An 11,793-nucleotide genomic window follows, 5' to 3' on the forward strand; every position below is an offset into this window, starting at 1 on the left:
TAATTGAGGCATATTTGCACGTACAATTACTGTGTTTTGGTTACAATATATGTTTAAAATTCAAGGCATTGATAATACCGTATCAATTTCAAAATAAAAAAAATGTGTAGATTGATATGACACTGACAATCTCAGTTTGCTTTAGTGGTAATACTTAATCTTTCTAATTTAGATATTAGGGTAAACTACATATATAGTACCTACAATATCAATTTTAGTCTATTTTAGTACTTAAAACTTCTAATTTTTTCAAAATTATATCAAACTTTAGTTTTAATTTTATTTTAGTATCCGCTACTAAAAACTTAACGATAAATTTTAAACTAAAGTACTAAAATGAAAAAAAAAACTAAAATGAAACAAATATCAAACTTTAGGTATGATTTTTAAAAAAATTAAAAGTTTAGGTATTAAAATGGACCAAAATTGATATTTAAGTACTAAATGTGTAATTTATCTTAAATATTAACATTAATTATAATAATTTCCAAAAGATGAGTAGATTATATTAGTTGAAGAAGAAAAAACAACAACAATAAAACCCTATTCTCATATGCAATGGGGTAAGGGGAGGTAGGGTAGTAGGTTGCCCCAACGTCAGGATTGAGAGCAGTTTCCGTGGAAGACCTCCGGCAATCAGAAAATTAAAAATAAATATAAAATGCAATGCATGTATAATAAATAAATAAATACATAGTTGAACAATCTTCATATACAGTCTTCAAATGCACATCTGTAATGGGAAGTAATCCCTGCAAATACATCACTGCGTAAAAATCTCTGCATATAGACAGAAACGTAAGACCCGACTAAATTTAAAAAGAGGAAACCTAAAGAGAATGATACACAATAGTCAACGATAGCATGCTACGAGAAGGAATAAAGTCAAATGGGTTACAACCTAAACTGAGGCAACACTTCTCCGCTACCCTAGTTCTAAACCTTCATAAATTCTAATTACATAAACGCATATAAAATAGAAGTCATGGAAATTATTACAAATGCATTAAAAAGAAGACAGAGATGTTACACCTTATGTCTGTGATCTGTACTACTCGGCTACCATGGTTTTAAGTCTCCATACTTTCCTATCAGAAGTCATGTCCTCGGTAATGGCTAAATCCTTCAAATCAGATCTCAAGCAGTCTTCCCACTTTCGCCTTGGTCGTCCTCTCCTTCTGGCACCATCGACTGTAATCGACTCTACCCTCCTAACCACATCCAACGGTCTTCGCCTAAGGACATGCCCAAAATACCGTAGTCTTCCCTCCCTCAATTTTTCGGATACAGACACCATCCCCAAGGACATCCTAATAGCAGAGTTTGGTGTCATGTCCCACAGAGTCCTACCACATGCCCATCGAAGCATTCTCATTTCTGCGACCTCCATCATCCTTATGTGATCATTCTTGATTGTCCAACATTCTGATCCATACAGCAGCGCTGGTCTTATTGTCATTCTATAAAATTTTCCCTTAAGTTTTAGAGGCACCTTCTTGTCACACAAAACTCCAATAGCAGCCATCCACTTTAGTCATCCCGCCTTTATACGATGTGCAACGTCATCATATACATCCCATCTTTATGTATCATAGACCCTAGGTACTTGAAACATTCCTTTGAGGGGATAACGTGTCCTTCTATGCATACTTCTACATCTTTATCGTTTTGGTTCCCACTGAAGTTTGAACATAAATACTCTGTCTTTTGAATATTGATCCTTAGACCTTTTTCTTCCAAAGCAGTCTTCCAGACAGCCAGTCTATTATTCAGCTCAGTTTTTGTTTCAACAACAAGGATAATATTGTCAGCGAAAAGCATACACCATGGAACACCGTCTGGTGTCGCACAAAAGATGTCGTCCATAATAAAGACGAAGATGTAAAAGATGAGAACTTTAATATTGTACAACAAAATCACATTAAGCTTTGACCTTTAATGGATTCTAGAGATGTTTGTTTAATCAACAACCATGTTTGCAAGTCTAAGCTGCTTGTCTAGAGGCAAGTAATGTTTCAAGCAAACACATGCAAGGTGCATAACAGGCAATAGTATCTGAGCCATACCGTTTTCACTCTCGTCGATAGCTTGCGAACCCGGTAATGCCTCATCCGATGATAGTTTCATAGCCCAACTGTAAATCCGTTCCGTCGATGTCAAAAGATAAGAAGTAAAGCTTTCTGCAATCACTTCCCAGTTCGGGTCTGACAAGAGAGACGTAAGAGTAACCGGTAGGTCGTTCAGAACATATGATCGATCTGCAATGAGAAGGGGCATGTATTTGCAGCAGGACCCAGATAGAAGTCCGATAAACTGCAGTGCCTGCAGGTCGATTAATGCGGATTTCAATTATTTCAGCAATGAAGAATAGATGATATCAAAATTTATTTTTCTTCATCCCTTCTATCCACTAGCCTAAACGGCAAGCCACCAGAACCAAACAAATATGGTCGACAAAACCGAACAAGAGGTCGAATCAGTTGAACCTTCGGTTTCTAGTTCAATTGGTTAAACCAGATGGTTCAACTATCTTGAATGATTTGAATAGAGAGAGCCTATGTGCATGGCAGAGGAAGCGGTAAATCGGGTCATTTTTATCGAGAGATTAGTGCCTACCGTGGAAGGATAACTTGAAACGCCGACGGCGTCAACCAGCCATTGTCTTTTTACGCTTCCCTCCACATGCTGTAAAGTTGCTACAACTTCGATTAGCACGCCCCAGGTACCTGAATACAAAATGTTGTAAGTTTGTCGGAATGATTCCTTGCGACTACAAGCAAATGTTTGCTACAGGTGCCAGAATTTTATTTTCGTAGAAAAGAACACTAACCAAGTGGTTCTGAATTCAGTAAATAAGACTTCGATTTTCCCAGTTCAGCCATTGGGATGGAACCAGTTCGAACTAGCTTGGCTTTAGCTTGAATCCTTTTTAGAACTTCGGCGAAGGTGACATCTCCTGAATTTAAATGTGAAACCTGTGATGAACAAATGGTTAACAGATCAAATAAGAGCGTGTTTTAGGATATAATAGTAACTAATTTGCAAGGAAAATGTTCACACATGTAGAAATTCCAATAACCAGCCCTGCCGAGCCTTTGCCAAGCACCTAACCGCCTCGGACCACTCAACCAAGTTCGACTGATTCACTTCCACATTAGCAGAAGACTTGGGTGAGGGTAAAAGAGAAAAAATCACTTCCATGCACCTTTCGATATTTTTAATGTATTTTAGAGAGTCGGAGATTGCTTCATCTAGACACTGATCGAGACACTTCCAGCAAGAACTCCGTAATGAACTTTTCTCCTCCGAATCAAGCATTTGGTCTGTTGTAAGGGAAGAAAAGTAATTACTCAATTCATCCAATAATTTCTCCAGCCTTGAACCCGAGAATAGTTTTATCAGGTCTGCCAAATGACTGAGCAGACAAGATTGGAGACTTAACTCCAGCGTCCTGAACCGAGGAATGTCAGACACCTTCACTTTGTTCTTGGTTCAAAGCAAATAATCTTCGTTCTTGGTTCTTTCTCGCCAACCTGATCGGTATTACTCGATTTCCTTGGCCTTCTTTTGTGCGACGGTGCCACCATCCAAGGTCCAAATAGGTCTTCCTTGCAACCCGATTCATTCGGCATTTGGACCTGACCTTCAGAACTTTCAGCGCTCTTCTCCATTCCACTTTGTTGCCTGAACCCACACAAGTTTTGAGAGTGGCCATAGACCCCACAATGGAAGCATATGTTCTCAAGTCCTTCATATTTAATTGCTTGGACAAAGCTGTCAATGCTTATAAATGGCAGTAGCGGCTTATTAAGATCCACAGTAACAGCCAGGCGAGCAAACCTTCCCCTTTCCCCCGCTGTTGTATTATAATCCATTTTAATAACTTTGCCAATCTCAGCCGCTATCAAACGAAACAGGGATTTACAGTAGTATCGATTGCAACATGAACCCTATCTGAGAACTTCACCGTGGGGTAAGGGCCCGTGCGATCAACTTCCACGTCCCCTCCCTGGAGACTCACATCAAAGTCCTCTATGGCTGAAAAAGAATGTTGAGGTCCCAACTGTTTCCCCAGTAGGGCTTCGGCGAATGACAAAGTTTGTCCATCCGTTTGCCCCAACCGAGATCCTCCAGCCACACTGGTCTCATTATCACCCATAATCACATCTCCCGTTGCCGAGGAGTTCCCATCCAATGAAACGAAGTTTTTTGCGCTTTGGTCAAATTCTCGCCCTTCTTTGAGGCCCTCACACTCTCAGCCGGTAGAGGAGAGCCCGACTGTTCAAGAGATGGTGGAATAGAAACCGCCGGCAGGGCCGGCGTCGACAGGTCACTCATTCAGTGAAACTTCAACTATTTTTAAACAAAAACTACCACTTGTAAACAACAGTTAATCGAAAATAAAATAAAATTCACGTGAAATTTTGTTTTTTTGTTTTTATATTTATCTAACTATTTTTTTTAAAAATAAAGTCTTTAAATTATATAAGCTCTGAAAGTGCACAAGAAATAGCACAATACATAACATATAGGAGTATTATTTATTACCCATTATGTCACACCTGGTACAAAGGCTAGATTCAACGTGCACCAAATTAACAAAGACAACAAACTGACCCTTGAAAATGAAAAACAACAGTAATTAAGTGCATTCTACTACATGCAAGCACTAAGCCCTGACGCCCTGATCATGGCTCTTGTAGTTGTTCTCGATGTTCTGCCCGACTTCCTTCGTCTTCTGCCCGGCTTCCTTGGTCTTCTGCCCTGCATACCCCACCAGGTCTTGCATGCCCCTCTTGGCCCAATCCATGTCAACCTGCTCGCCCCCTGTACCCGGCCTCAAACGTTTAAACACGTAAGAGAGCGACGACAGCCCGATCACTCCCAGGGCGCCCGACGACAAGAAACCGAACACCGCCATTGTGATCGTGAGGGCGGCCGGGACGAGAACCGGGCTGAAGATGACGAAGAGCGGCGTCGCCACGGTTAGGCCGATGACGGTGCCGGTTAGGGTTAAGCCGGCTAATGCAAGGAGGGTTCCACCTACGGGAAGGAGGGTGAGGGCTGCTAGGACTTTGCTTGTTGAGGGTCCTCCGCCGGATTGATAGTAATTGCCGCCGCGAACGACCTGGTCGAACCGGTGCTGTGGGTGGATTTGGGCCTGGATAGAGCGGTCACGGTCACGGTCAGCCATTGATGAAATTTTGTTTTAGGGTCTTTTAAGCGACAAATGAAGGGTAGAAGATAGACTGAGGGAAGAATGGGGTCGATGTGGGATTTTATAATGGAAGCGAAGGTGCATTGTGGAGACACGTGGGAGGATGACTTCGAGACCTGAGGCTCTGCATGAGAGACAAGTTTCACTTTTGATTCCTGCACAAAAACACAAGGGGGAAAAACATGGGATAAACTAACTTTTAGACACTGTGATTTATGATTTTCTCAATTTGGTCTTTAATATTCTTTAATCAGCTGGCATTTAGTATAATATTGATCATCAGGGTCAGACGTAAAATTTTATGTTCGTGATGAATTTCTAAAATTTTAAAAAAATGAAGAGCTTATAAAATTTCAGGGGTCTGAAAATAGATTTTTAATAAAAAAATATATAAAAAATCTAAAATATATGGTAATTTTAAAATTTCAAGAGGGCGGCTGTCTTCATCGTCCCCTCGATCCATTACTGCTAATCACAACCCAAAAATGACTAAAAAGGAAGAAGATTGATAAGTTCATGACTAATATGAAAAAAAATCAGGGATTAAATTAAAAAACTTACCAAATTAATGGATTAAAATTTATTTCATCCATAGCAATGGTCTTCTTTTCCCCCACCGAAATCTCACCGCTTCTCCTTTCGTACGTAACTACGTTGCGGTTGGGAAGACAACAACAGGGAATTTACAAAATTCTATAATATCTGAATTCACGACAGAATGTATTCTTTTAAAATATTTAATTTTTTGTATAATTTATATATTTTTATTAAATTTTATAATTTTATATATTTTAAACATCATATAATTTAAAATAAATTTTATCCTTTTACACAGTGGCGGAGCACAGATCGATGAGGGTAGACATTGAAATCTGAATTTTCTTCGATTAGTTACTTATATTACTGACGGCGTCTATCCTGAAATCTAAGCTTTGTTATATTAATTACTTATTTTATAGACGGTATCCCATTTAAAAATTTATTTGTACTAATCTCATTTAAAAAATTTATATTGTTACAATATGTATGCCAACCCTAAAAAAATTTCTAGATCAGTCACTACATTTACGTAAAATCTTATGTTTTGTTTTCGTATTATTAAATGAACCGAGTTTACGTATTCGAATTCAAATTGATAGCCTGCATGAAGATATTACTTTGTTGAGTCCTATGATTATTAAAAGTTACTAAATGATCCCTTAATTATATGGCATTGCTTTGTTGAGCCCTGACTATTAAATTTTACAAAATAATCACTCGATTATTTATATGTTCTAAAATCGTCATTTTATGTTCAAAATTTGATGACAGTCTGAGTTGCACGTTAACTTGCTGAAGGTCATATGACAAAATATGATCCCAAAATTTCTATCGATTATCATATATCAACCAATAAATTAACGTCCAACTTAAATTGTTATCAATTTTTAAACAAAAAATGATAAGTTTGAAACATATGAATAGTTGAGTGGTCATTTTGTAACTTTTAATAGTCGAGAGACTAAACAAAGCATCGTCCTATAGTCAATAGACTATTTTATAACTTTTAATAATTGCAAAACTCGATAAAATAATGTCATATAGTCAGGAGATTATTAATGTCTTACATTTTAATAATCATTAACTTTTTAAATTTTATAAAATTATTATTAAATTATTATAAAACGACCATCGTGATATTTTTAATGATCATGAAATTTGATACATTTAATGACTATTTTGTAATAATTTGATCATTTTATAAAGTCCAATAAAATACAATGATTATTTTATAACAATTTGACAAATTTAATAATTATTTTATAATAGTTCGACAAAAATTAATATTCACTTTGTAACTTTTAAAAGTTGAATAACTAAGAAACTATTTGAGCATAATTTAAGGACCTCTAGTGTACTTTACCAAAAACAATTACTAAATTTAGGGCCTAATTGATATATTAATCCAAGTTACCAGGCCTCTACGTTGGATTGAGTATATTGGGCCTTAGTCTCTATGACCTTCTCTTGCAGGCTTATGGTTTCTTTGATTTGAGTCAAACAACTTGGGTCAAATGGGTCGAGTCATGGTCAAATGAGTGAGTCAAATCAGATGATCAAGTCTGATGTGGGATTGAAATTCATTGATCTGATTATTATATTTTTTTGACACTTGACACCCTAAAATTGGTGGCCTAATAGACGTGTTCGATAAAATCTTGAGATTATTAGTTCGAACAGTTGAATCGATGTTAATGTGAATTCTTACTTTGGTATGACTATGTTTCTCCGTTTGATGTTTCGGATTTGAGATCGAATCCTTTTAAATACGACGGGAATAATAGACCACCAATATACAAGATCAAAGTCAAAGGAATTCAAGTTCAGATTGAATGTGATGGTACACAAAGACGGAGCTATAAGTGGAGTGGGAGGGACTGTTACCCCTCTCAAAAGTTTTGGTTTAATCGCATTTTAGGTCTTTATCAATTTAAATTTAAGTAAATTTAGACTTTTGTCTCCCTACACTTTTAGATTAAATACATAATAAATGCTTATTATTTTGAAATTAAGTACCTTATCTGTTCGAATATTTGATTTTGGCTCTATCCCTACGATACGATAGCAAATCTATTTGTCTTGGTCGGATTTACCTTGGTCTAAATAGGGGAATTTAAATTTCTTTTATTTCTTCGAATTTCAAATAATTAGAGGTTAAGACAATCGAAGCTAAGAGTTTAAGTTTATTAGAAAAATTGAATCAATTTTATTATATTTTTATTTAAAATTTAGAATTTTAGGTTGCGTTTGGTTCACGGAATGTAAGATTATCAGTGGGAATAGGATTACCGGCGGGAATAAGATTACTGAGAATGTTGTATTTTGCGCTTGGTTCGTTTAGCATGAATGTAAGATTACAGTGTTTGGTTAAAGGAATAAAAGATTACTGAAATATATATTTTACCAAATTGTCCTTATTATATATTTATTTTTTAAACAAGTTGAATTCTACTATAATATTACTATAATTAATTTATATATTTTCTTTAAAAATTTTAAATTCATAAAATTTATATAATTTTTATAAAAAAATTGAAAAGATAAATAGGTTTAATGAAAGGGTAAAATTTTTATTTTAACCCTGGACTTCATATAAAATTCTAATTATGGATTTTTTTGTAAATCTAAAATAATTTAAGGATAAATTTATAATTTATCATTCGTAGAATTTTTATTATTCAACGAAAGAAAAAGGAAATTTTTGGGAAAAAAAATTAAGTATATTTTTATCCAAAACGTCGGTAATATAACAATACCTAAGGGAATGGGGTAATTACATTCCCGGTAATATACCCCAAAAATACCACTGTTGAGAATAAAAGATTACCGGGAAATAGGATTATTGGCCACCTAAACGGGGGAATGACATTTCATTCCTCCGGTAATCCCATATTACCTGAACCAAACACTCCCTTAAAGTAAGGTATATTATGGGGTTGCCTTTATCCATCAACAAGATGGTCGAAAATTTTAAATTCTCTTATATTTTAGATATTTTTCTTGTATTTTATACAAATTATTTAATTTCACACTGCTAGAATTTTATAATTACGTACTCTTAAATTTTTAATATAATTTCTTAAATTTATCCTCGTAACATAAATTCTAACGTCTGTCATCGCAATCAACCTATAAAAGGAGTATAAGGGTTACTATCATCCTACACACTGTCATCCTACCATCCCAAAGCAACCATAAATTATTTAATTTCACACTGCTAGAATTTTATAAGTACGTACTCTTAAATTTTTAATATAATTTCTTAAGTTTTTCCTCGTAACATAAATTCTAACGTCTGTCATTGCAATCAACCTATAAAAGGAGTATAAGGGTTACTATCATCCTACACACTGTCATCCTACCATCCCAAAGCAACCATAAATTATTTAATTTCACACTACTAGAATTTTATAAGTACGTACTCTTAAATTTTTAATATAATTTCTTAAGTTTTTCCTCGTAACATAAATTCTAACGTCTGTCATTGCAATCAACCTATAAAAGGAGTATAAGGGTTACTATCATCCTACACACTGTCATCCTACCATCCCAAAGCAACCATAAATTATTTAATTTCACACAACTAGAATTTTATAATTACGTACTCTTAAATTTTTAATATAATTTCTTAAGTTTATCCTCGTAACATAAATTTTAACGTTTGTCATCGCAATCAACCTATAAAAGGAGTATAAGGGTTACTATCATCCTACACACTGTCATCCTACCATCCCAAAGCAACCATAAATTATTTAATTTCACACTGCTAGAATTTTATAAGTACGTACTCTTAAATTTTTAATATAATTTCTTAAGTTTATCCTCGTAACATAAATTCTAACGTCTGTTATCGCAATCAACCTATAAAAGGAGTATAAGGGTTACTATCATCCTACGCACTGTCATCCTACCATCCCAAAGCAACCATAAATTATTTAATTTCACACTGCTAGAATTTTATAAGTACGTACTCTTAAATTTTTAATATAATTTCTTAAGTTTTTCCTCGTAACATAAATTCTAACGTCTGTCATTGCAATCAACCTATAAAAGGAGTATAAGGGTTACTATCATGCATGGCCCTCTTCCATATCAAAACTTATTGTTTTCTTTATCCTTCTTTTCAAGTCTATCTTTTTTAATCTTTTTAAGTTTTCTATGTTTATCTTATTGTTCTATTGCAGGTCTAAAGCTTATTTCTTTATCATTAATAATGAATTATATGTGGTAAAAGAAAAAAAATGTATACATAAGTTCATAGTGATTAAGAAGTATTTCTCTAGAGATTTTGGATCTGAACAGTCGTAGATGAAACCGTGATTGAACTAAAGGGGGCAAGTTATTTAATTTCGAAACAAATAGGATCTAAAAAGTAACTAAATCATAAACATTAAAGGATCATAAACGTAATTTCACAAATTTTAAAACTCAAAGGTCTTAAGAAGTAAACAAACCAGACAAAAGTTAGGACCCATGTTTCATTTCATTAATTTTAAAACCAGGAGTGTCCTAAAAATTAATTATACCAAAAGATTGTGAGAGGGGCAAGGGCTAAGTTGCGATAGTTTCAAAACTATCAGTTGCTTAAAAGGTAATTACGCCAACAAAGTTTGGGGAGGAATTGCCGCTCTCACCTATAATATTTTTTAATCCTTACGAGTAAATGTATCTGTAGGGTGTATATATATTGTCGATGATTAAAAGAGATTCAAAACAAATATTATCTTTTAATCACAGTAAATTATTTAAAAATAACAATAAATAAATAATCTAACGGAATAAAGATGGACTCAAAATAAAACCCAAGTATTTTAATTAATAGGGTAAACTACATGTTTAGTATTTAAACTATTAATTTTGGTATGTTTTAGTACATAAACTTTCATTTTCTTTCAAAATCATGCTTAACGTTTAGTTTTTGTTTCATTTTAGTACTCATATTTGAAACTTAACGTTAAGTTTTGAATTTTTTTTTTGAAAGTTTAAGTATTAAAACGGATCCAAACTGATAGTTTAGGTACTAAACACGTTAAGTTTTTAACAACTAGTGCTAAAATGAAATAAAAACTAAATGTTATAGATAATTATAAAATAATTAAAAGTTTATGCACTAAAACAAACCAAAATTAATAGGTTGGATACTAAACGCGTAGTTTACCCTACTTTATATATTAATGTCGGGATCACATAATTTTACTATTTTAAATATGTACTAATTAATCGATAAATTAATAATTTGTTAATTTAAAACCTACTGAATTACCCGAGTAGAAAATGATACATGTTCAGAGGTCCAAAGTTTAGAAGAAATTGTAGCCAGTGTTATTGAAAATCCTATTGATGATGAAACTAAAGATAATACAGTGTCTTCGCAACCAATTACGCGAAAGGAAACATTCGTAGCAACAACAACTTTTTGTAAGAACCAAATCATAATAAATACGAAAACAACCAGGATCTTATCATGTCAAATCATCAATAATAAAATATTCGATGCAGAAACGTACATGAACTAATTGATAGGTTGAAATCTTTAAATCTTTCTTTGGTTGTAATCTTTCAAGAAGATAGAATTCCCTTAACTTAAGTACAAGATTGTATATTTCTTGGGGACAATAACCCCTTTATATAACTGATTTAAGAATACGTTATTGTATGTAGTTACAACTCTGTCCAGTGGATGATCCATAAATATTTTTCAGGGTGGGCACCGTTAGTAAAATAAGTAATTAATCGAAGAAAACTCAGATTTCAAGTTGGGTACGGAAAATTTTAGTTTGGGCATCATCAGTAAAATAAGTGACTAATCAAAGACCAAGTTGTGGCTCCACCACGGACTCTGTCCTTCATCAAATTATAAATACAATTTTAATAGTAACTATAATTCATAATTATATATTTTAATCCAACACTTTTTACAATTTTTTGTTACAGTACGATAACACAACACCGGAACTAGATGTGATAAAAAAAAAAGAAGAATAAACAAACATGAAGATCCTATTCATACGACATGTTTTAAGAGGGAGGTGGGG

General features: G+C 34.0%; 2 protein-coding genes across 2 annotated transcripts; both read right to left on the reverse strand.

Annotated features, from left to right (window-relative positions):
• Positions 1 to 1,959: 1,959 nt before the first annotated feature.
• On the reverse strand, positions 1,960 to 3,875 carry LOC120123685 (protein RST1-like). Its single transcript, XM_039142520.1, has 5 exons — positions 3,534 to 3,875; positions 3,061 to 3,474; positions 2,831 to 2,975; positions 2,617 to 2,726; positions 1,960 to 2,322 (listed from the first exon to the last, which is right to left on the reverse strand). Exons 1-5 carry the CDS (start codon positions 3,873 to 3,875, stop codon positions 1,960 to 1,962), a joined length of 1,374 nt encoding a protein of 457 aa, XP_038998451.1.
• A 727-nt stretch (positions 3,876 to 4,602) lies between these two features.
• LOC120123635 (oleosin 16.4 kDa-like) lies at positions 4,603 to 5,230 on the reverse strand. Its single transcript, XM_039142482.1, has one exon. It carries the CDS (start codon positions 5,192 to 5,194, stop codon positions 4,670 to 4,672), a length of 525 nt encoding a protein of 174 aa, XP_038998413.1. The 5' UTR covers positions 5,195 to 5,230; the 3' UTR covers positions 4,603 to 4,669.
• Between the last annotated feature and the right edge of the window lie 6,563 nt (positions 5,231 to 11,793).

Source organism: Hibiscus syriacus, unplaced genomic scaffold (assembly GCF_006381635.1).
Source record: "Hibiscus syriacus cultivar Baekdansim isolate YM2019G1 unplaced genomic scaffold, ASM638163v2 tig00110402_pilon, whole genome shotgun sequence".
NCBI classification, from domain to species: Eukaryota; Viridiplantae; Streptophyta; class Magnoliopsida; order Malvales; family Malvaceae; genus Hibiscus; species Hibiscus syriacus.

Excerpts from the sequence above, each read along its gene's own strand:
- LOC120123635 (XM_039142482.1), bottom strand. The coding sequence starts at position 5,194 with ATGGCTGACCGTGACCGTGACCGCTCTATCCAGGCCCAAATCCACCCA.
- LOC120123685 (XM_039142520.1), bottom strand. The coding sequence starts at position 3,875 with ATGGATTATAATACAACAGCGGGGGAAAGGGGAAGGTTTGCTCGCCTG. Across the intron at positions 2,727-2,830 it reads ACTGAATTCAGAACCACTTG|GTACCTGGGGCGTGCTAATC; the intron begins GTTAGTGTTCTT and ends TTTTGTATTCAG. Across the intron at positions 2,323-2,616 it reads TTTCAAGTTATCCTTCCACG|GCACTGCAGTTTATCGGACT; the intron begins GTAGGCACTAAT and ends ATCGACCTGCAG.